This window comes from Triturus cristatus, chromosome 10 (assembly GCF_964204655.1).
Source record: "Triturus cristatus chromosome 10, aTriCri1.1, whole genome shotgun sequence".
NCBI classification, from domain to species: domain Eukaryota; kingdom Metazoa; phylum Chordata; class Amphibia; order Caudata; family Salamandridae; genus Triturus; species Triturus cristatus.
The window spans coordinates 1,131,705,922-1,131,731,567 of NC_140593.1; the positions used below are offsets into that span (position 1 = coordinate 1,131,705,922).

The 25,646-nt window shown below is 46.4% G+C and overlaps 1 protein-coding gene across 1 annotated transcript in view; it reads right to left on the reverse strand.

The window, feature by feature from the left end:
• PKD1 (polycystin 1, transient receptor potential channel interacting) overlaps positions 1-23,471 on the reverse strand; it is a 408,256-nt gene extending 384,785 nt beyond the window's left edge. Inside the window, exon 1 of the mRNA XM_085629406.1 lies at positions 23,055-23,471. Within this exon, the coding sequence (XP_085485532.1) occupies positions 23,055-23,305 (251 nt within the window). The 5' untranslated portion in view covers positions 23,306-23,471. The remainder of the gene's footprint in view (positions 1-23,054) is intronic.
• Between the last annotated feature and the right edge of the window lie 2,175 nt (positions 23,472-25,646).

Sequence of the window (25,646 nt, forward strand, 5' to 3'; positions counted from 1 at the left end):
CAGAATCACAGGATGTTGAGCGTCATTGCCAAGACTCGAACCCGGTTCCCCAGCATCAAGGTCGACCACTCTAGCCGTAAGGCTACGTCCTCTCCAGTTTGCCTGATGCTTCTAATCTTGGGCGTCCTAGACTTTTCCTCAGCTAGTTCCAACCAAATTTAAATTATCTCCCTGTGGTAAGAAGTTTTCTCCACAGTTCGAATACCACAGTGGGATATTTAAAACCTTTTTGACATCATCAAACTGCTGATGGACTCTAAGGTAGAGGTCTTATGAGCAGGAAATCTTTCAACCATGACTGACCCTCTAAACAAGCTCTGACGTCAGTCAGGGTTCCTTGACATTCAGGAAACTTTTTCTCTTCTCAAAACATTCTTAAAGATATTTTCGATGTCATTAGTCTCTTTTGAATATAACGGTCACAAATATTCTCAAATGTCCGAGAAAACAATAAAAATGTCGAGAGTCACATCATGCCAAAGAAAAATCCTTAGAATTTAGCTCCTACGCTGATGCATTGTGGGACTGTTACTCCAGAGTTGTTGTTTTTTCAAATGTGTACTGTGTAATACAGCGACGAAGTAGATCGGCTAAAAGGTACACCGCACATGTTTTACAGCTTAAGAAACTCGCTCGAAACATACTTAAGGAACTGGCTGATTTCAACCCGACAAAAAGTGATTGAAATCAGAATTTACCTGGAATACTGTGATGTAATGTGCTGGGAGGAGAGTCATTTTTATCATTATGGAACCTGGTGTATTCTCTACAGCTACCTTTATTTTGGTCACGTCCCCTGCACTAATATTCTGAAATAATGCTCTAATTTGATACCAGATTTTTTTTTAAGCAATGTCGCACATTGATGACATCACAGTTTGAATGTCCTACATCACCTTAAAACAGTGCTTAATTTGTTAAAAAAAAAAATAAGTGCCAGGGCCCTCGTCAGGAGGCAAATGCAGCTTGCAACACCTGCCAGCGGTATCAATTACAGTACCAACACATCTATTAACCATCACACTCCTATAATTGGGACAATTCAGACTATTCCACGCCCCAATGGTATACGAATGCCATGGGCGGCTGGTATTAGTAATTTTTACTGTACATTGAAAGAATAAACAACTGTTGTTGTCCTCATCTCTAAATTACATATACAGCACCACCATGTGGCAGACTATCATAAGTCCCAGTGTTGACAATTTTGTGCCGGTGCCCAGCACCGGAAACCACCAGTTCAAATTAAGCACTGCCTTAAAAGGCAATACCGAAAGGTAAATCCATTTGAAGGATATGTTGCACCAGCTCTCATAACAACAAGGCACAGCAAAGCATATTGAACCCTCACATAACAACAAAACGTAACATAAGAGAACAGAACACATAATTTCACAGAATAGCATGCCAATGAATAGCACAGCATAAGATTGCATAACGTAAGAGAATATAGCATATGATAATCCAGCAGAGCACAACATAGCAAAGCATAATATAGCATAGCATAACATAGCTGAAAATAATAATTAGCATTGAATAATATAACTTAGCGTAATACTGCATATGACAGCATTCCATAGTATAGTATAGCATACTTTTGTCAAACCAGGCATAACAATATAGAATAACATAGCATAGAGTAGAGTAGCATAACATAACTATGAAGCCAAGCCACAGACCACAGGCTTTACTTATTCAGCGGTGAAGTAATATTTACATTTGCGATGAGTGTACGTTTTTATGAGCACATGTGCAGAAGCAGTCTGCTGTGCACTACAGAGAAGAAAACCATATAGGCGTGCTCATTTTATGGAAGGGAAAGGCCTAAATCAACACAAACTCCCTGTACCATGGGCCCCTATTTTTTTTGCTTTCATTACTGGAAATATCTTTTTGAATCAGAAACATGCTTGCTGAGGCAGTTTCCTCTGCAGTAATAATTTCAAGACATAATCTTTAAAGCGCAAAAACAATCTGAAATACATTCAGGAAAGAGAGAATACTTTGCCACCATGACTGTAGGAGACAACCATGCACCATTCAGGAAAAACACCACATCTGCCTCTCCTATCAACAGCTGCACCAGCAGGGGGAAGTGGGTCTCACTCAATCCAAACTTATCCTTTCTACCACGGATTAAACTCAAAGGACCACCAGGAGCAATCCTGCCAATATTTTTTAAACTACACGTAGTTGTTTGCGACATCTGCATTTGGTTGAATGATCCGGTATGGTTCTGCTACATCTGCAAATTCTAAAGAGCGTTGAGTAGAGATGGCTTCTAATAAGGACAAGACAATATATTTTCTCACAAGAATTGACAAAGCCCCCTCATTTCCAGATCCCCCTCTGGAGCGGCCATTTGACAGCATAAGTGCATATACACTCACTACTGACATATGCTAGGTCTGCCTTAATCTTCATATATGACCCAAGTTCACCCGTCAAAGAGGAGACAATGACCAACCATAAACTCTGCATTATTTATATCTTGGGTTTAGTGTAGGCAGACAAAATCAGAAACCGGAAGCAGTGCTACAGCCAAGGTCTTCCACTCATGTGACACACTAACCTTCCAATGAATTCCCTTTCTAATTAGCTTACTGTTTGACAATCTGTCAGGAAAATGCTTCTGTTAGCCAGATATAAAAATTTATATATTTCAAAAATGTTATATTTATAGTTCTTAAAACTGAGCAATATTCCCTAGAAGAGCAGATCTAGAAGAATTAATTTAAAGTTTTGAAACCAGGGTTGTGATATTGTCCGACGGCAGTACTACTTATGTCAGTTATTAATATCTGACAATATTTCTTATTAGCTGCCAGAAAATCATTTTCTGCAGAGGATTGCCTTTAAGGCTGTGACAAATGAGGGTTTGTGTTTTCTTTCTGTTATCGTGTCTGACGACATATGTGGTTTTGTCACACCTGACCTCACGTAACATGTTAGCGACGCGTCTCATTTCCGTTGTGATACGTAAATATGTGCAATGTTTACATCACTGCACTTTTTGCACTGCCTGAGTTAGGTTAATGTAACCAATCTGTAGTTTAGGCCTTGATCTCTCCTACCTCCGCTCTGCCCGCCTGTCTCTGCATAGGGGCAGTCTTTGCTGTCCACCTCAGTCCCTTTGGACTGGTGGTCAGTGATTCTGATGCTGGACTGGAACTCCCAGTGCATGCTGGGATGCTCTGGACTTAGTCTACTGGACCAGCATTAATATTTATGTGGGCATTGCCAGGCTTCATTAACCCTTTCTGGCTTCGTTGGTCAAGAACAGCTGTAGATAGCTGTGCATTGTGTGATGCCAACCTGGGTAGTCTGGGGCTATAAAAACACGTTTTTAGGCTGCACTGGGCTTTATAGGGTTTACCCAAGGCTACTGAGGCTTCACTGGGTATAGGAGGCTTTACCTGGGCATGCATTAATTGCTTTTGAGCATCAATTATTATGCTTAGACATTTAAGTCCAGGCCTAGACATTTGAAGCTGTCCTGGGCATATAATAGCTGTAAATTGGCATTTGAGTCTGGGTATGCAAGTATTTGGAGGTACGTTTGGAGCTATGCCCAGCAAATGGAGGGTGGGCCTTGGCGTTTGAAGCTGTTGCTTGGTTTTTAAGGCTGTGACTTGGTGTGTGTGGCTGTGCCTGAGTAAGTGATTACATACGGTTACTGGGTCTTATAACCGATCGCAGTGACTGGGCAACTGAGGCTGTTGTTTGGCATGTGAGTTTTTACATTGGCATTTGATGAGGCTATCTGGCTCTCAGAAAGCCTCAACACCACCAATGAATTACCATTTTCTGGTAAAATGGAAGGGAATAGAGAACAGTTTCATATAATCTAATATTCACTCAAACCCAATTAATGCTCTTTTCTCTTAAAGTCTGGATTTTAGGGCTATTAACTTCCCCAGTTGACTGCTGTCACTAGTTTGTCTTTTATGCTAATTTAATTTCCCAGCATGCACTAAGTGGCATTTATCTTTGTCTTGACAGATGGGGACACCGACAAGCATAACGGTGGCACCATAGTAAATGCAACACTTTGTAGTTTGTGGTATGTGCAGTCCATTTAAAAAAAATAGCAATTTGTTTTTCTTATAATTTGTTTGTAGGATGTTATATTGTATATACCGTTTTAGAATATTTGATTTATTTGGGAGAACATTCTGGTTTTCTTGTGATTTGTTTTTAATCCTCGAAAAAGTGTGTATGGCACAAAACTTTTATTAGCTTTAAAAATCAATTAATTTATCTTTATTAAGTTTGGATTATTTCGCAGGTGTTTCTATTCATCTTAAAATGAATGGAGGAACGTATGATGTATTTAGAAGGGCATTCTGTCTGAGAACAGGTAAGATATTGGCTATGTTTATTTCCGCCACTGGCCTCACATGAACAATTCAAGCAAGAATGGATCAGGGAAAAACATCCACATTTGTATGAAAATCAAGTGACCCTAAAAAATATGAAATTATCATAATCACTGTTGTAAAGTTTGCAGACAGTCACTGAGCATTATGTACAGTACTGTGGGTGTCTGCCTTTCTGTGCATCCAGGTATATGATGTGTGCTCTCTTTAGATGTTCTGCGAGCATACATGTTAATATTTGAGTGGTAACTAAAATAGACTGTATTCCTCTTTAGTTGTTGTGTTGTTAATCTTTTATTTATTGGAGGTTTTTTTTACTTCGGGTCACACCCTCAGCGGTCATCAGGGTCAAATGTCATGTGATGTCACTTCCTCCGATGTCATCGGTCTTCAAAGAGTTATGTTGTCACTACCACTATCTCTGGTATTTTTGATAATCAAGGTCCAAGGATAGTGCTTCCAACATATGCCAAAATCTTGTATTGCCCTTTTTCCTAAAATCAATTTAGTGCATATCACATTTTCAAGATTTGCTGTGCAGCCTTGGTCAGCCTGCAATAAACATGATTAAAAAGTGCTTCCTTGTTGAACCATGTGACAGACCAGAAAGTGCAATATTGAATTGAATTCAAACTGACATTTAGTGATAGTATAAAAGTACCAAGAGGGTGGGAAACAGATTAATGAAAAGATGAAAGTTGAAAAGACGTGTCCTGCCTTGGATCGATGGCCCCCGCCATTGTGCGGCGACGTAGAGCGACAATGGCCTCGAGGACTTGAAGCCTGAAGAAGTTATTGGTGGACGTTCTATCTTAAGGTCGACGTCCTGACCTGACAATTTCACCTGAAGTGTTGTACACAGCTTCCGTGTCACATCTGGAACGGGTTGTATGCATTTCCGATGACATGCACACTTAAAGAAACTGATTCTTGGTCTAACCTTTATAGGTCTCGCCTGACCCAGCGCATGCGCTGGTCTGGCGAGACATTTTGGGAGGGCTCCAAAAAGTGCTACCAGGCCAGCCTAGAGCTACAGTGGATGTGCGCGGGCACGCGCGCCACGCTTGAACGAGCTCACTTTCGCGGCCGCCCGGCTGTTTTGATTTTTGATCGCAATCACTTTCGCGGCCGCACGCCCGCTTGGCATAACCAATAGGTCTCGCTTTTGGGACCTTATAAGTATTTAGTTTTGCAACTGTTGCATGGCTAAACACTTATAAGGTCCCAAAGGCAAGACCTATTGGCTATGCCAATGCTTGTTTTAATAATGGTTTTCCCCAGATTACAATGCAAATCTGGAGAAACCCATTGCTGAAATATTCTTTTCTTCATGTTATATATTCAAGGGGGTGAACACACCACTCTTCATTTCCCCCCATTTTTAGGAAGGCCCATTTTCCCTTTTTTTCTTCCTACTATTCTTTTACCTCCCTTACCTTTCATTAATGCCCATCTGCTCAGCAGCGGCCCGTCCATATGGGCTAGGGGTCACGCCCCCACCTTTTTCCAGGCAGGAAAAGTGTCTGTCGGGCTGAACAAAGGTCGGCCTGACAGACAGTCTTCTTCTTCAGGCCAGGCAGCTTGGAGCTAGGACAAGCTCTAAATGCGCATGCTCCTGGCTGCCTGACCTGAACTTTGCCAAACTGAGGATTTCACATCCCTGTGGGCGTAACCTCCTCAGCCTGGCAAAAGTGCCTCGAGGGGAAGTCTCACTGATGGCCTCAGAACTGGGCACTTCAGTTTTAGCCCTGAAGTGCCCATGGTCGAGTGCCTATCAGTGACACCTTGTCACAGGGTGGGGTGGGATCAGCAGTCTCACTGACCCCATTCCACTCTGTGACGAGTGAAGGACTGCTGCTTTCCTTCATTGGCTGACCAATAAGGGAAGGCAGCAGTCCCAAAACCCCCCTGGAACCTCTGAGGCTTCCCTCACTACAGTGAAGGTAAGATTTATGTGTTGTTTCGGTTTGGTGCGTGCGTGTCTGTATGGATGTGTAATGTGTATTTGTTAGTGTGTTGTGAATGTGTGTGTGCGCGTATGGGTAAATGCATGGGTGTGAGAGAGTGTGTGTGTGGGCGTATGTGGTTCCCCGCCCCCTCCATGGTAAAATTACCGTCCGCTACTGCATTGCACCTTCCAACTAGACCCCACTTTTTCCTAAGTTTGCTTTTACTACTTTCTTTACCCATCTTAGTTCCTCCATCCTCTACTACACCCGTCCCCTGTTACCTTCTTATATTTCTCCTGATAACATATACCTTTTCCATAAAAACATACTATTTGGTTGCAAAAGGTATGATGTCATTTTGGCCTTTATCCAACATGAAGTTTCGTCGGTCTGATTTCAGCAGGGTTACTTTTCTCATGTTGGAAAATCATCAATATTGCGGCGCCCAGTTCTGAGTCAGCTGTTATCTTACCTCTAGTTCTGGATTGAATGTTAAGGTACTATAGACACTTTTGTAGACCACATTCAAAACACTGTATACAGGGCAGAAGGTCACAACAGGCAAACTAAACAAATCCACTCTCAGGTCAGATATTATCTAAGTTCTGGAGGTTTGGCCAAGATTTGAAGTCTGAATCTGAAGTATTGTATCCAATTCTGGATGACAAACCTTTAATACTTTGACAAGGTCTTCTTTCACTTTTGGATAACTGTGGCTTTTTTTAGAGCCAAAGATTATGCAAAATACGGTAAAGGATTTTGCAGGCTTCATATGGAGCATTGGGTGCGTTTCCTGTGACGATCTCCGGAATGTTGCGCCTAATTCTAGATTCCCTGCTGGAGTGCTGTGTCCAAATATAAATGCTTCATCTGAAGTAGTGTATTCAGGTCTCCGGGCAGCGTCTGGAGTAAAACACTACATTCTAGACACCAAGGGCCTGATTCACAATGGTTAACTTAGACTTGAAGCCCAAGTTTACACCTGAAGTCCAAGTTTACATCTGAAGTCTAAGTTTACACCTGAAGTCTAAGTTTACACCTGAAGACAAAATTTACACCTGAAGTCTAAGGGCCCAATTCACAATGGTAAACTTAGATCTGAAATCTAAGTTTAAACCTGAAGTCTAAGTTTACACCTGAAGTCTACGTTTACACCTGAAGTCTAACTTTAGACCTAAAGTCTAAGGGCCCAATTCACAATGGTAAACTTAGACCTGAAGTCTAAGTTTACACCTGAAGTCTAAGGGCTCGATTCACAAAGGTAAACTTAGCCCTGAAGTCTAAGGGCCCGAATCACAAAAATAATCTTAGACCTGAAGTCTAAGGGCCCGATCCACAAAGGTAAATTTAGACCGGAAGTCTAAGTTTAGACTTGAAGACTAAGTTTACACCTAAAGTGTAAGTTTATACCTGAAGTCTAAGTTTACACCTGAAGTCTAAGGGCTCGATTCAAAAAGGTAAACTTAGACCTGAAGTCTAAGTTTAGTCCTAAAGTCTAAGCTTACACTCGAAGTCTAACTTTAGACCTGAAGTGCAAGTTTAGACCTGATGTCTAACTTTAGACCTGAAGTCTAAAAGTCCATTCTGGAGACCACATCTACATTACTGTGCTCACTTCAAAGGATACAACTACAGGAGTACCTTCAATTTTTGTGACCACATATGAAGTGGTATATTTCAAGATTACAAATCCACATATTGAAATAACAAATAGTGTTTTCTGTACTATTCCGAAGGCCATCTCTGGAGTACACTATTCAGTTTGGAGTCCACAACTGAGGTTCGAGGTTTAGTGTTGAGTTCTTCAGATGTCATCATGAATCCTGTATCTAATATTGTGGGGGAGCTACTTGGGTGAGTTCAACAGAGCAGTAGAACTGTGAAACAGGATTCAGACTGCTCAGCTGGTGCACAGTCTGCAATTTGCATGCCATAAGATACCTGGAAATGTCAGACTGTGGTTTCAGGTGTATATCATTTGGAGCCTGTAATATGGTGGACGAGATATGCATTTTGTCAGAGTATTGCAAAACTCTATATAAGGCCCGAGGTTCCTAAGAGTTTGCGGCAAGATGATGGGAAGGTATCTCTTCTCCGTTGCTCAGCCTTCTGTAGTGGCTATTTTTTTATTGTGCATTGGTTGCTTTGCAAGGAATGTATGACGATACAACGCAAACATTTACAATGCATGCCTTTACAACGCAGATTTTACATCGCAACATCCATTACAACGCATGTTTTTACATCACATGCCATCACAACGCATTTTTAGAAAACTACATGTACAACGCATTCCATTACATGGCATTATACCATTACAATGCATACAATTACAACGCATACCCTTACATTGCATTTAAGGTAAGTGTTGTACAGTGTAGGGGTAAAAATTACTATTCCCACTCCAGTGAGTGCAACAGTAGGGTAAGTGTTGGATAGTGTAGGGGTAAAAATTACTATTCCCACTCCAGTGAGTGCAACAGTAGGGTAAGTGTTGGATAGTGTAGGGGTAAAAATTACTATTCCCACTCCAGTGAGTGCAACAGTAGGGTAAGTGTTGGATAGTGTAAGGGTAAAAACTATGCGTTGTAATGGTATGTGTTGTAATGGTATGCGTTGTAGTGACATGCGTTTGTAATGACATGCGTTGTAGTGACATTCGACGTAATGACTGCGTTGTAATGGCATGCGATGTAAAGGATGTTGCGATGTAAAGACTGCGTTGTTAAGGTAGTGCGATGTAATGACTGTGTTGTAAAGGTTGTTTCCCCTTTGCAAGTAGTTTCGTTTTTTTAAAATCTTAAAAACAATGAGTGAGCAAGAAATTGCGTAATTTCTTGTGAAATTTCACAAAATCCCATTTAAAAAAAAGCTGAGAAATTATGCTTTTAAAGGGAAAAGTCGTTTGCACATACTTCAACTGACTTTTTTTTTAACGTTTGCGCACTTTTCATAAAACGTTTTTTGAGATACTGGCAGGAGAGTGGTTGGAGAAGAAAATGACAGACATTTTCTATGCAAATAAGATTTCTGTGTGCAAAAAAAAAAACAAAAAAAAAAATACCTGAAATTGTTAATTTGTGAAATTTTCAGAAATTTCATGAATTCCATTTAACGCAAATTTTGTACGTTACACGAATGTCACCAGTACAAATTTGACACTGGCCTCATAAACTCATGCATGTACTCCGATTTCAAAACAGTGGGCCTTATATACAGTTTGGCAGATGGGACGCGCCTTCCCAAACGTGGCCGATATCCTGTTCGCTGTATTAAAAGTGCATTGTATCCTTTGGCACTTGTAATATGGCCGAGAAGACATCCATCACATCTTGAGGAAGTATCCCATCCGCCAAACTCTAAATAAAGCCCCAGGCCAGTGATTCGCATTTAGTATGTGCGGTATGTTAAAATCTACTTGCATCTCATGTGGAAATACGGAAAACCTGGCATGGCTCCAGCCCTTGTCACAGACCCACAGTAGACACCCCCAGCTATTTAGTTAGGTGAAGTGACCTTGACTGAAGGGTAAAAACTTGCATCTTTTCTTTCCAGGTGGCAGAGATTTCCAAAAAGTTGATTCATTTGTCACAAGGAAGTTGAATTTTCTCATGAGATCCATCTGTGCCTTTACAGTTAGCTATTTGTTTATGCACTGATTAAATCTGCTTAAAATGAATGTTCGTCTGCTCTGTGTTTCCAGGAATGTGCTTTATTTCTTGCTGGGAATTCTTCAAGGACCCAGTCACCATGACACCCACCGACAACCTTTCAGCTGTGAAAACAGATCCCCCTCCTGCTGTTCCAAACCAACATCCGGTTTGGAAGGCTTTTGACCAATGCTTGCAAGCCTTGCGCCAGGCCTGAGCCACACACCCCGCCCTTGGCGGTTGAGCACTTCCTGTTGAGCTAGGGAAACCCTGAGGGTGGTGCTTTGGGTCATACAATGACCCATTACAAACCATTGCACTTTCACGGCCACATCCCGGTCTGGTATACAGGGGTGTAGCGAATCTTGGTAAGATTCACGGGGTGTGAATCTCAAATTTCCCAACTAATCAAGTGGGAAAAGCCAACACAGACCCGATTCTGGGTCCCCAGACCCAACTACCAAGCCAAGAATGCAGTTATTTGGTGGTGGTGGGGGTGTTACACCCCAAACACCCCCTGAAGCGACGCCCCTACTGGTATATCCCGAAGAGGGGGGTGACATGGCTGTTGCTCATGCACCGCCGCATAGCCAAATGAACCACTCTCCTAGCCAGGCACACACTTGTTTTGCTTTGAAACCCATGGGCCATTGGCTGAGATGCTTGCACTGCGAGCAGGCAGGCTCAGGCTGAAACTCCTGTAGAGCAGGCAGTGTTTGGTGTGTGTTGCTGTTTGCTGCTGGTGAGCACTGGGGGCCAGGACTTTTTTTTTCATCATCAGACTTTGATCCAGAGCAAGAGAGAGAAAGGTAGAAATGGGAAGGAGAAAGTTATTAAAAAATTATTGACAAATGTGGGACGATGGAAATGAATAAGGACCTGGAAGAGGGAGACAGAGGAAGGGTGTGTAGGGGTGGAAGAAAGGGGTCTGGGGTGGAGTCAAGACAAGGGGACCTGGGGATGCAGCAACCCCGGCAGCTCTGGTGTCGGCTCCTATGAAAGTCTTTGGCCCCTGCACTTGTGTTTTTACAAATTAACCACAGGCAACAGCTTTGAACTGGGTTTGACTAGGTGCACGTATGCACCCTCCCCTATCTCGGTGGGAGGGATCTGTAATTCCAAAGTGCTCTTAATACGTCTCTCACAGGACGTAGAACCGGGGAGTGTAAATCTAAGGCAACAGGAGAAGCCCACCATACAGAGCTCCACAGGAAGTGATGTCATTTGTATTTCTCTGAAGTTAATGGAACAGTTCTGTATGTGGAAATGTTGACTACAGAAACATTATTCTATCAAAATATTGCTACCAAAATGTTGATAATAAGTGCACACAGGTAAGTATAGATTTACAATTCTCCAAATGATAGTAAATCTATAGTAATGTTCAGTCATGTGAATCACCTTTAGAGTTTTTTTGCCACTACTTACTTTCTCCTCTTGCCTTGGGCCTACTCACCTGCCACACCCTCTGCCATAGTGCAGCCATGTGTGATGGGCCCTAGTGCGAGGAAGGAAATGCCCTGCTACCCCAGATGCTGCTTTAATGATGAAATACAGCAATAACCAGGGCTGAGTGGGCCCCGGTGCCACTGCACCTTCTGCACCAATGGAAGCTACGCCTCTGATCCTCTGGACTGTACTAATAATGAAATGAAAGAACGCACTTGGACATTATAGACCCTGTGTACAAGTCCATCTGTGCAATACTCGTGCACCAGCACACAGCCTAGGGTGACCAGACGTCCAAGTTTTCCCCGACGGTCCCCGTTTTTGGAGAAATGTCCCAGTGTCCCGACACTTTTCTCCAAGTGAATGAAATGTCCCGGTTTTTGAACAGTGTCCGGGTTAAGTATACAAATGTCCCGGTTTTTTATAAGTGTTCCGGTTGAGCATGCGCACCCGTGCTCTCTTTGCACTGCTCAAGGAGTGTGACGTCACTTAGGTGAGCGTTGTAGCAGGAAGGGAAATCCTTTGTGCTGTTTTCTCTGATGTGATCTTTGTAATTAAGATTCATATGTCTCTGTGTTCTTTATACAGCTGGTGTTCCTGTGTTCCTCTGTTGAACAGATGTGTGTGGAATGTTCTGTCTTCTGTGTTTTATGTTTGGCCTCTTATTGGCCAATGAAGTTGGGAGCAATGTGAAAGCAAAAACCAATAATGTACGGGTTGTGTTGGCTTTTTAAGAATTATTTTGTCTTCCATGTTCTATGGCTTCAAGGAAGCGAGAACATTAATGTTAGATTGTTTGCTAATGGGGCACACTTTGGTAGTGTTGTTGTGTGTAACTTTGACGCCATCAATGACATAGTTCTGTGTTGGGGGTAGATGATTTTTTCTGCTTCATCTATTTAATTGAGGGTTTGTTTGTGGTGTGGTCTGATTAAAAGCAGCCATTTAAATCGCAATCCTTTTCTAACACCTCTTTCCGCATGGATGCGGACCATAAGAGGTGCAATGCTTGTCTCTCCCAGTAGTTACTGAGTGCTGCAAAGTTTTCACCCCCTCTTCACTTTTGTCAGGTCAATCTTTATGAAAGTGAACAAGGCAGAAAGACCTGGTATTTAGTGCAATGTGAATTCCACGTTATTGTCCAAAAGGTCAAAATAGTTCATAATAATCATACCCGATGAATTCAGGACATCGCGATGTCTGATGTTACTGGTTGCAATAACTGTCATATCCCACACTGGGATCTGACTCGGTGGCAAAAGATGGTGTGCAGCTTGTTCTTGGAAAGGATTATATTGAGTCATATATATATATTTTTTTTTACTTTTTATTTTACCGAGTTTTATATAGCGTGAACTTGACCCTTATTGGGTATCAGAGCGCTTTACATAGCACAAGTTGCGTTACATGAGGACACATTTATTTTTTTTAGGCACAGGGAGATTAAGTGATTTGCCCAGAATCACAGGATGTTCAGTGTCATTGCCAAGACTCAAACCCTGTTCCCCAGATTCGTGGTCGACCGCCCTAGCCGTTAGGCCAACTCCTCTGTATCACGGAGGCGTCTGTACATAAAAACCCTCAGAGGCCTGATCCTGAACTCGAAGTATGATTTTCAAAGACCATAATAAGAGTGTATTGTCCCTCACTCGGAGAGAAAGCATGCTCAGAAATGGTGCTTTCATTATCACATTTAAGGATGAGCACCTTGCACATTTAACAAAGTTGCAAATTGAGTTTTCCTTTAATTGGAAGCTTTGCTCCTCCATTTTGTGAGAGAAGCTTGCACTATTTCTTCCTGCTTTATACTGGTTTTGTGCAAGGATTCCTTGTCTAGCTGCTGTGCCTGTTGCTCTTGTTGGGTGAGGGAGCCTTGCTCTGCTGTGTCCTATGCTCAACCAGTTGTGGTGAGGGATCAGAGTGGTTAACAGTGATAGTATATTTTGTGAGGGAGGCTTTTACTGCTAACTCCTCTTATGTATGGTTTTGCAAGCTAGTCGTGTACAGCCACTTCCCAGGCTGTGATAGAGGTTTGCTCAACTGCTGGCCAACCAGTACCTGTTTTATGAGAGGAAGCTTGCACAACTGCCGGCCAACCAATACCTGTTTTATGAGAGGAAGCTTGTTTTATTTTCACAGTTCACAGTCATTATATATATATATATATATATATATATATATATATATATATATATTTATTTAATAAGAAAACATACTTGGAATTTCAAGGCAAGGGTGGTCACCAACTATAGCAAATGTTGAGGCAAAGTCTGCTTAAATGGAATTAATGGTTACAGCCAATAAAAGACCTCTGATTGGTTGTCTGTAATGCTTCATCTCGGTCTGTGGAGGGAGCTGTCATTGTAGTCCATTTTCTATGTCTATGACAGCTGTCAAATAGTCCTACTTTTATGTCGATGGTTACTGCAAACCGTAGTCCTACTTCTATGTCTATGACCAGTCCCCGTTTCTTTTTTAGGTCTCGGCTCGAAGGCTGCGCTTGCGCAGTCTCGATCCGAGATTTAATGACTTGGAGAAGAGGGGCTTGAACCCGCCCCTCTTCTCCCCTGTTCTCCATTGGCTGGCCTCTTGAATGCTGGCCAGCCATTGGAGAAGAGGTCCGTCACTCCGATCAGGCCCCGTCCTTTTCGGATTCGGGGGCGTGTTTTTTTCAACAAATCTAATTATCTCCTCCAGCCAATGGCAAGACGGTGGTGTCTTCCGGTGCCCTCGGCTTGTTCCTCTTTACTTGTTTGTGTTTGTGAGTGGAGGTATGGTACAGCAGATGCGATCTGTGTGGGGGGTTGTTGATGTTTTTGAAGACAGCAGTCGTGCGTTGCATTCTGTGAAGCTGCGCAGCTGGTGGCTTCTGGTTGGAGTGGGTGTCATGTTTTTAGGTCTCGGCCAGTTAGGAAAAAAATAAAAAGGAAAAATCACAGCACGCGTATTTTAGCATAGGTGAGGCTTTGCAGCGCGTTTGCATAAAATCCCACTGTTGTATTGCTCGTGGTAAATTCTTAATGCCCGCATCTGAGCTGGCAGACGCCGGGCGACGTATATTCAAATGTAATTTCTATTCTGTTGACATTTTCTTCCAGATGAAGATCAGATTCTGCTGAACTCTCTGCCGCTTAATCTTGGTAAAACGTGAGAGAGGGGAAAAGATGGAGCGCCTCGTTTCAGCTAGAGATGCGTGGCAGCCGGCACCTTCGCTGGAGCCCCGGAGACGCGCAGCACAATGGGTGGATGGCCTAAAATGGAGACTCCTACAGTCAGCGCCCGCCCGTGCTCTGTTCCCGCCGTCCTTTCACGTTGTTGTCAGATGGCAGGAGGACGGGTGATTTATCAGCCGCAGCAGTAGCAAACAAAGGGGGGGCGGGGGGTGCCCGGAGGTGAAGCTGCCCCAAGCAAGGGGTGAAAGGCGCGCACCTGGGCACCTCTTAGCAGGTCAGATGGCTTATCGCTCAAAGCTGCCCCTTCACACGAGTGCTCGCCCCCCCCCCCCCCATGAGCACCTTGTAAATTCAGATTATCTTCCTGGACGCAGGACTTCAAATAGCCCTTCAAAAGATGAGCGTTCATAATTGGCGCCTTCTCTTAACCTTTTGTTTGCCGGTGACACCTCTGCTGAGAGGCAGATCGCGGCGATAGTGACCTTTCAATCTCGCGCCTTCTAATCGCCTAGCGCCAACATGCTTCCGGGCTTCCAAGCCGGTGACGTTTACAGTAACTATCGGTAGGTATTTAGGGACGTGTGTGTGTATTTACATGTGCTTTGGTCGGTATATAAAAGAGGTCATGCAGATACGTGGCCACGTGCAAACATGATAGGCAATCTGCACGCAGGATATGCCCCCTCCATCCACAAATGCACATTGTACACATACATATCATTTGCACATTCAGAATGTGGGGTCCCTGCCTCCTCCACACACGACTCTTTCCAGCATCCGGATACTCAACATGTGCATCAGTTGGATAAGACGTAAGCATTGCTAGCGCACCCACAGGGATGCACAACACACATTCTTTACATATACATATATCAGACATTCCAACCCTCCCGATTCAGGAGGGAGTCTACCGATTTCAAGGCTGGTCTCCCACCTCCCGATTCCTACAAGCAAAAACCCGATTCCTCGAGGTTTCAGCTGACAGGGCTTGGTATTGTGTGTAACGTGCTAATTCTTCCAGCAATAGTCAGAGTGGCGTTGCAGGGGCTCTAGAAGGGGTGAAAAACCAACAAAGCCCCATTAACAAGCGAATGGTCTTTTAAAGACCTGTAAAGTACTGGGGCGGCTGTGTGTGTGCCTGGGCTGCCACACAGGTGGGGGGTAGGGTGTTGGTATATGCACTGCCAGCAACCTGCCAGGCCAGTGAGTGCAGAACACTTGCATCACCCTCTCTCTGCCTACCATTGCGCTCCATGCTTCTGAAAGGTAAGAAAACAAGCATTTACAATGCAACGGTCTCGGCATTGTTAAAGTTAGACCTATTGGCATTGCTCATGACAATGCCGTTTCTTTAAATGTTTTAAAAACAAAAACAAACAAAAATAATGTCATGAGCAATGCCAATAGCTCTAACTTTACCAATGCCGAGACCATTGCATTGTAAATGCTTGTTTTGAGAATCTGGTCACCCTAACACAGCCCCACCACAGCGAATCCATCACGGAGTTTCCTGTGAAACTCCTGTACTGATGTCACTGGATCACGCAACGGCGCATGACCTTTGACACCGATAGCACATCGACGCAAGGGCGTATGACCTGTGACACCGATAGCACATCGACGCAACGGCGCATGACCTTTGACACCGATAACACATAGGACCGAGTTAAATGGCGGGGATATGCTATGCAACTACACCTAACATAACACACCATGACAGCACAACACAATCTAACAATGTGACTAACACAACATAGCACAAACTAACAGCATAACTACATGACGTAGCATGACGGGAAACAGCATAGTACATCATAACATAGCACACTATACCATTGCAACAGAAATAGCAACATGGTATAGCATAACAGCATAAAATAACGCAGCTAATTACATATCATGACATAACATAACCTAGGAACCTGAAATAAACGCAAGACAAAATGAAATAACATCGTTTAACTACATGACATAACATGGCGGAAAACAACACACCACAACATAAATGTGCATATGAATACAGCATAACATAAAAAATGACATTGCATAACAACATGACGTAGCCTAACAGTTTAAAATAACATAGCGTAATCCCACGAAATAACATAACATAACATGAAAAAACATAACACATGACGCATCACATAACATTACTTAACGACATGACGTAACATTACGGAAAACAACACAGGACAACATAACGAAGCATACCATTGCAACATCATATAACATGTCATATCATAACACGGCATAAAATAACATAGCTAATTACATACCATCATGACATAGCATACCATAACCTAACAACACGGCATAACGTAAGACAGACCAACTAAAATAATTTCGCCTAACTACATCCCATAACATAGTAATACCATTTTTTATTCATTCGGACAATTAAACATCCACATAACAGGACAGCTGGACGATCCTTCTATGCTTTGACCACAAAATACGAAAACAGAACCAAAACGGCCCAAGCCGACACAAAGAACGCATCAGCCACGTTTATAAATATTCAAATCTGTCCTCCTCCGAGACCATTCCTCGAATTCTTACCGGGCACAGTTTGGAGCCGTTATTTTTCAAAGGAAAACATATCGGCAGGAGCGCATTCTCCCCACGCTTCCAGGAGCGCGAAAAGCTCTGCGGGAGCCGAATTGATTTTTTAATGATGACTTTTTTCCTCGGTGAAGTCACAGAGACTGTGATCTAACATAACAGGCCGATGTGGTTGGGGTGTTCTGTGAGTACGGCTGCGGGTTCAAGGCCCACCATGGGTGGGAGGGGCAGCGGCGGGCCGAGATAATAACGAAGGGGGTGATTGGCTAACATTTTACGCTGGGTTTGCGTCGTAAAAGTGACGCAAACCAGAACAAAATATTTTCTGTATTATTTACTTTCTAGTGCAAAACTTGTTTTCTGCTGAAAAATGACTAAAAGTAACAAACTAGCTCAACTTTGCATTTCTTAGTGCCGAGGGGCGTTACAGGGGTGATCCCACACAATCAACCACACTTTTTGATGCAAAACCTGATAAACCAAAAATGTGAGACAGGTTTTTGTGTCAAAAAATATCGCCATTTGAAAGCGGGTGTTAAACTGCGAAATGTTTAAATTTCTCCTTTCTTTTCTGACTTTTCATGTGTGCTGAACAGTACAGCACACATATAAAGTAGGAAAAGTTTTAGAAGTTGTCTTGGCATTGTATTTTGTACTGGGAAATAGTATTTTGTACTGGAATGGGAACCCTTCCAGTAGAAAACCTGTGCGGGACTCTCGCACTATGGTGCAAAGGGGTGCACATGGTGCAGAGCAGGAAAATTCTGCGCCGGCTCTAGGGAAAGGGGAGGGCAATATCTCTGTATTTATGGGGGTTCCCCTTCGTCACGCTGCGCGGCGTGAACATTTAGTTAATCTACCCCAAAGTATTAGGTTCAAGAAAAAGAGTTTTCTGTAAGTAACACAAATTCTGACCATAGCAGTACTAAAACCCTCTCCATGGTTGCCTGGTGGCCCTCGGTGGTGGGGGTAAGAGGAGGGGGCTGGGGGAGGAAATAAAGTACATTCGGTAACAGCCAGCCAGTGGCGTAACATAAGCCCCCCATAGCCCCTGCGGTGCGGGGGCCCCCAGCTCCAAGCGCCCCCTCAGCAAAAGTGTTAGGTGGTGTGCTGGGGAGGGGGACCCCATCTGTGGACTTTGCAGGGGGCACCCTCAAGTTTAGTTATGCCACGAGAGAGGCCTGCACCAACTCCAACCTATGCCATAATAATCTCTTACATTTACTTACGTGTCAACGGCTAATTCAGCAATGCAAAGAAACCCTAATACTTTATATTTTGAAGATAATAACAAATATCTGAATAGTTAAATAAACAGTGCAAAATACCCGCGTAAGACTATGAGGGCGAAAAAGCTAAGGATATCTTCAAAAAGCGGTTGGAAAACACTGGAAAACGTTCATATTAATGTCTTTTTATTTCATCGCATGAATTCGTGATTATGTGGTTTTACTACAGGGTTATATGCTTAATGCTTTTGACAGCGACTTCAATGCGCTTCAGAATGCTGCTCACTCTCTGTATATTAACTACAGTCTGTCCATCCTGGCAGACGCAGTTATGTAATGTTATTTTAAGTAATTTGTAGAGGGGGCTGTGCCCCGCGTAGCGCTTCTGGGCAATAAGGCCCGCTCCTTGAGGGTGGCTGAAGTCCGCTATCTGCGAGTCACGCATGCAGCGTGACTACTTGCGGCAGCTATAGCATTCCTCACGCCTGGATCCCATTGGTAACAGCCCGACTCCCCCCGACAGATTCGCAATTGGAAGACTCCGTTTGAGTGGGTGTTACGTAACCAGCAGACAGGATTAAAATCCTAGACTCTCGGCATCGCTTCTCTTGCAGTACAGGTCTCGGCCCTGCCAAGGAACCTCGATGCCAAGATGCCCGGGCCTCGGCTAATCTGTGCCAGGTGGTCAGCACGGAGCTCTGAAAATGCACATCAGTGCAAGAGGCGGGCGAACCAAGACATTAACAGGGAGAGCGTCATCGAGCCAACGGTCTGGCTCGGCTCTGAGAACCCGTTCGCGAGCCGAGCCCTAGAAATTGTTGCTATGTAAATTATACAACAAACAACACGAGAAATGTTATAACAATGGGGGATCAAAATTTAAAAAAAGTATTTGTTAAACAAGTGGAAACTTTGACAGTAATACGACACGTTATAGCCCTGCGCTGAGAAGCGCTTATTGAAAGGGGTGGTTATTAAGACTGAACCATTAGTGAAATAGAGGCAAGCTAGTTGTCACGTAAACCCTGTAGTGGCCCAGATTATTATAGTCTCAGAAACACAAGGTCTTCTGAAGGAGAGATTTGCCAGGAATCACACAGTGAAAGGAAACCTTTCAAATCCAATGTCAATACGAAATATACACATAATGTATTCAATTCATTCTTAAATTCAACAATGACAGTAGGCGTAAAATCATTTTTATAGGCAGGAGAAGATTAAATGATTTGCCCAGAATCACAGGACGTAAAGCCGGCGCCGGGACTCGAACCTGGCCTCTCAGTTCCTAGTCTGCAGCTCTGGCCCTAAGGCCACATGCCCACATCATGGGGTTAAGGGAGAGTGGCAGGCAGAAACCAGATGGAAGCTCGGCTTGGTATGGGCTTGAGGTCCCAAGAGGATCCCGAGCCTGGTTCAGGCTGGATCCTGGCTCGAGCTTTCAGTGGCTTGTCAAACCCAGCAACACCCTCTGCGGTAGGAGGATCTGCAGACAGCTGTGCCCGTGCACCTCCATGCCCAGCAGCAGCGACACTTTCTATCCCTGTACTGATGCCCACATGGAGCGCAGAAGCTTGATGCTGAGCAGCGCTGATTCCTGTCACACATGCACAGATGCCCACATGGAGCTCAGAAACTTGATGCTGAGCAGCGCTGATTCCTGTCACACATGCACAGATGCCCACATGGAGCTCAGAAGCTTGATGCCGAGCAGCGCTGATTCCTGTCACACATGCACAGATGCCCACATGGAGCGCAGAAGCTTGATGCTGAGCAGCGCTGATTCCTGTCACACATGCACAGATGCCCACATGGAGCTCAGAAACTTGATGCTGAGCAGCGCTGATTTCTGTCACACATGCACAGATGCCCACATGGAGCTCAGAAACTTGATGCTGAGCAGCGTTGATTTCTGTCACACATGCACAGATGCCCACATGGAGCTCAGAAACTTGATGCTGAGCAGCGCTGATTTCTGTCACACATGCACAGATGCCCACATGGAGCTCAGAAACTTGATGCTGAGCAGCGCTGATTCCTGTCACACATGCACAGATGCCCACATGGAGCTCAGAAACTTGGTGCTGAGCAGCGCTGATTCCTGTCACACATGCACAGATGCCCACATGGAGCTCAGAAACTTGATGCTGAGCAGCGCTGATTCCTGTCACACATGTACAGATGCCCACATGAAGCTCAGAAACTTGATGCTGAGCAGCGCTGATTCCTGTCACACATGTACAGATGCCCACATGGAGCTCAGAAACTTGATGCTGAGCAGCGCTGATTCCTGTCACACATGCACATGCACAGATGCCCACATGTGATGCACCTCAGTGCACCCACTCCTGCCACACATTTACAGATGCCCACATGTGATCGTACGATACACCTCAATGCACCCACTCCTGTCACACATTTACAGATGCGCACACCTGGCTCAGATGATGCACCTCACTGCCGAGCAGCACCCACCCCTGCCACACATTTACAGATGCGCACATGTGGCTCAGATGATGCACCTCACTGCCGAGCAGCACCCACTACTGCCACACATTTACAGATGCGCACATCTGGCTCAGATGATGCACCTCACTGCCGAGCAGCACCCACTCCTACCACACATTTACAGATGCGCACATCTGGCTCGGGCGATACACCTCACTGCACACACTCCTGCCACACATTTACAGGTGCCTGCGTGTGGCTCGGCCGATGCACCTCAATGCACCCACTCCTGCCACACATTTACAGGTGCCTGCATGTGGCTCGGCCGATGCACCTCGATGCACACACTCCTGCCACACATTTACAGGTGCCTGCATGTGGCTCGGCCGATGCACCTCAATGCACACACTCCTGCCACACATTTACAGATGCGCACATCTGGCTCCGATGATGCACCTCACTGCACACACTCCTGCCACACATTTACAGGTGCGCACATCTGGCTCCGATGATGCACCTCAATGCACCCACTCCTGACACACATTTACAGGTGCGCACATCTGGCTCGGCCGATGCACCTCAATGCACCCACTCCTGACACACATTTACAGGTGCGCACATCTGGCTCCGATGATGCACCTCACTGCACACACTCCTGCCACACATTTACAGGTGCGCACATCTGGCTCCGATGATGCACCTCACTGCACTCACTCCTGCCACACATTTACAGGTGCGCACATCTGGCTCGGCCGATGCACCTCAATGCACCCACTCCTGACACACATTTACAGGTGCGCACATCTGGCTCGGCCGATGCACCTCAATGCACCCACTCCTGACACACATTTACAGGTGCGCACATCTGGCTCCGATGATGCACCTCACTGCACACACTCCTGCCACACATTTACAGGTGCCCGCATGTGGCACGGCCAATGCACCTCAATGCACCCACTCCTGCCACACATTTACAGGTGCCTGCGTGTGGCTCAGATAAGGCGCCTCAATACACCCACTCCTGCCACACATTACAGGTGCCCACATCTGGCTTGGCCGATGCACCTCAATGCACACACTCCTGCCACACATTTACAGGTGCCTGCGTGTGGCTCATATAATGCGCCTCAGTGCAGCACCCACTCCTGTTACAGCTGTTGCGTTGGCAAACATAGTTTTGCCAAAGTTCCCCATCGCCGGTGTGCCGGAGAGGGCGTCTACAGAGAGCGCTGCCCATGTACCTCATGGTGTGACCAGCCCTGCTGCCCTGCACTGGAGCTCACTCACAGCGCGGCCACGCACATCACCCGTGGCCGGCCGCAGTATCCCCTGTTCCCCTACTAACGCAGGCTCACAGCTCTGCCAGGGCACCGCCGCAGGGTTCACGGGCAGGCACCGTTAGCTGCAGTATGTGGGCACCGGGACCCAGACTGCTCTCTCCTGATCGCCAGCACTTGTGTCTGTTTTCAGTACCCGCAAATATTATTGAGTCATACACAAACTACTTTCATGAATGCTTGCAAAGCGCTCCGAAGCCATGAAGTCGGAGCTGTTAAAAATGATTAACAAAAATAGGAAACAGTCCCAGAAAAGCAGCACCCCGACAGCCACATCTTGCAGTGGACTTTGCACCCCATCACGTGACACACGACCCTTAACCCGAGAGCCCTTGGGTGATATGTGTGGCTCTCGAGGTTTGGGTGGGTGGGCTTGGGGGTCCCTGCGCCCCACATTCCTCATGACCACAGACAGCGAGAGTGACAGCCAGATGCCTCGCGGGCGTCACCTTGGGGTCCGTAACCTGCCATTCGCCCCGGTCTCACTTGCACTCATCCCGGCCAATGAATGCACTGGGATAACGGATCCTGGCGTGGGACAATCCCAGCGGCCGAGACACCTCCAGATCTGAACCCAGAGGGACCCGGTGACCCTCTGGTGGGACAACAGACAGACACCGAGGACCCCCCTCGGGTGCCGATCACGAAACAGAAGAGGGCCCCCACCCAACGGACCCTCATCCATCCACACATAATATCCAGGCCCCCTAAAGCTCGCCAAACATGGGGTATACACGTCCCTCTCCCTGGTCCAATGACGAGCACACGGGCGCCGAGGTCCATGCACGGCTGACGACCCTTCACTCCGCTCTAAACAGTGCCCCCCACCCACCCCCACGACCTCCCCCCCGCTCCACACACAGACCCCCGTTGGTACTCACAGTCGTGTGACCTCAGGGGGCACCCCCAGATCCTCAGGCACGGCCCCTCGGAGCCCGGACAGCAGCGCCCCGGAGCAGTTGAGGGCGCAGCCGCCCTCCAGGCCGCAGGTGCAGTTAAGCGGGCAAGGCTGGCATCCCCGGGCGCCCCCGGGCAGCAGCAGCAGGCAGAGAAGCGGCGGCAGCAGCAGCCAGGGCAGGGAGCGGGCGCCATGTTCCCCCGGTGCAGGCAGCTGCCCAGCTCCAGGACGCATCTCTCACCCGCTGCTGCCTGGCATGGCCCCTAGTCGCGTCGCCCCCCAGCCCGGCGTCCGTCGGCCTCCTCTGCCTCCAGTTCCCCCCCGGTGCCCCCCTCTGCCCCTTCTGCTTCTTCTTTCCCTCAACTTTTCCAGCAGAGTTTTTGTGTGATTTTTTTCTGTCTCCTGCAGTTCCTGCTGGAGGCGCTGGGGGGATTTCTGGCCCAGAGAGTGGACCGGGGAGGAAATGAACACACGCGTAAGGTTCAATTTCTGCCAGAAAATAAGAGATGCCCCAACCCCTCCAAAGCATCCTAACCACAAGGCGTGAAATGCCAGGCCAGGGCTCCACAGTGCCAAGGAATGCCACTTCATTACCAAAAGCAACCGGTGGCTTCCCGGTGCCAAAGCAGTACCACAGAGCGAGTTATACCGTGACATCTAGTGCCACCGATGCCCGCCAGCCGCCAGCAGAGCCAGCTAGAGACCACTAGTGCACAAAGTGGGACCTAGTGCCTATGAATGCCACCCGATGTTACCCGGAGCCACCCAGTGCCATTTTAGTTTTACTAAATGCCACACAGTGCCCTCCAGTGCCATCCCGTGGAACAATTGACACCCAGCGTCCACCAGTGCCATCCATACCAACCTGTGCAAAGCATTTACACCGTGCCACCCATTGCCAACCGAGGTCTGCTTGTGCCACCAAAGTGCAACAAAGTCACCTAGTTCCCAAGGGTGCCCTCCAGTGCCAGCCTCTGCTGATAAACCTTTGTCCAGGTTCACGCAACGAGCAGCGCCTGACAACATTTATTTTTATTTTATTCAGGAGTTTTAAGGTTTCTATTACTTACCGGTAATCACATTACTCCTCGTCCTACTCTCGCTTATCTCCATTATGCAATGAGCCTGGGTGCCTCGTAGACACCCCCCCTTATCAATATAAAAAGGTTCCGCCTCCTCCACAACACCTGTACGTACCAAGCCTCCGTAGACACAGTTTGCCGGGCCGGGCCGTAATGGAGATAAGCGAGCGCAGGACTAGGAGTAATGTGATTACCAGTAAGTAATTGAAACATTACCTCCACGCCCCTCTCGCTTATCTCCATTACGGAATAAAACGTACCAAGCTGAAGAAAATCCAGGCCAACTGGCCAAGCATCAGCCCAGAAAAACCGAACAAGATGCACAAATGAAGGGCAAACAAACAGGAAAGACAGGCCAGCCCCAACACAGCAGACAGAATCCAGGAGGCAAGCCCGGATCCACAAGACAACAAGCCGAGGACCCCCCTGCCTGCAAGCCGACCCAACCATCAACCAGAAAACAAAAGACCAATACCAGCAAGGCCAGAAGGCACAATCCCCCAAAAGTGAAAGAGAAACAATGGGCAACACCGGAGAGGCCGCAAAACCAGTGTGAAAGCCCTAAGAGGGACACACCCTCTGCGGAAGGACCACTCCACAAAGAACCAGGAGATCAAACCCAGACTGACCAACAGACCCTAGCAAGGGGACCGCGACCCAGACGCAATGCAGAGCATAAGACGACCAGGCGCCCACACAGAAGAGGTGACTGAAGCTGAGAGACCATGTCACGGGCAGCCACCATGCTTCATCAGCAAGACGCCAACCTGGGAAACATCCAAGAGGGTACCAGGAGAAAAAGAAACCACAGGGCCACAGCCACCAACGGAACCAGAGACTCCAGGCCCACCACCAACTCCAACAATGAGAAACCAAAGGAACAGGGCATGCTGGAGGCACCAGAACAACCGGACTCCTCTCCCACTGAACCATAACCCCGGAACAAGGCCAACAGATGGAAGCCCCTTATAGGCCCGTAGGGCTACCACCCCCAAACCGACACCCCCCAACATCCACAAACAAAAATCAAGGTACAGCGGAAAGGAGGCGCCAGAACAGCCACCAGGGCAACCCATACCCAGGCCACTTCAGTCAACAGCCCACAGCCCAAACGGGAGAAACTGGAAAGGCTGAGACAGCACAGTGAACCCCAAAAACCACAGAAGATACGGACAAACAGGGAGGTGCAGGAACGCAACCTGCAAAAAGAATGCAGGCATGAAGATCCCAGAGCATACAGCAAACACCCCTCCTCCCCCGACCCTAACCCAGTGGAACTGGGGCAGTCCGCTGAGGTACGGTAGCAGTGAGGCACCCCAAAACAAGAGGAAAGAAGAGGAAGAGCAGGAAGCCCTGAACGAACCATCACACCCATTAGAGGGAAAGGCAAGCCCCCAGCAGGAAGAACCTCCGCAACCAACCAGCCACAGGACAGGCGCCCACTAGACAACCCAAGCCAGGAACACAGCCTGGGGGAACTACAGCAAAGCAGA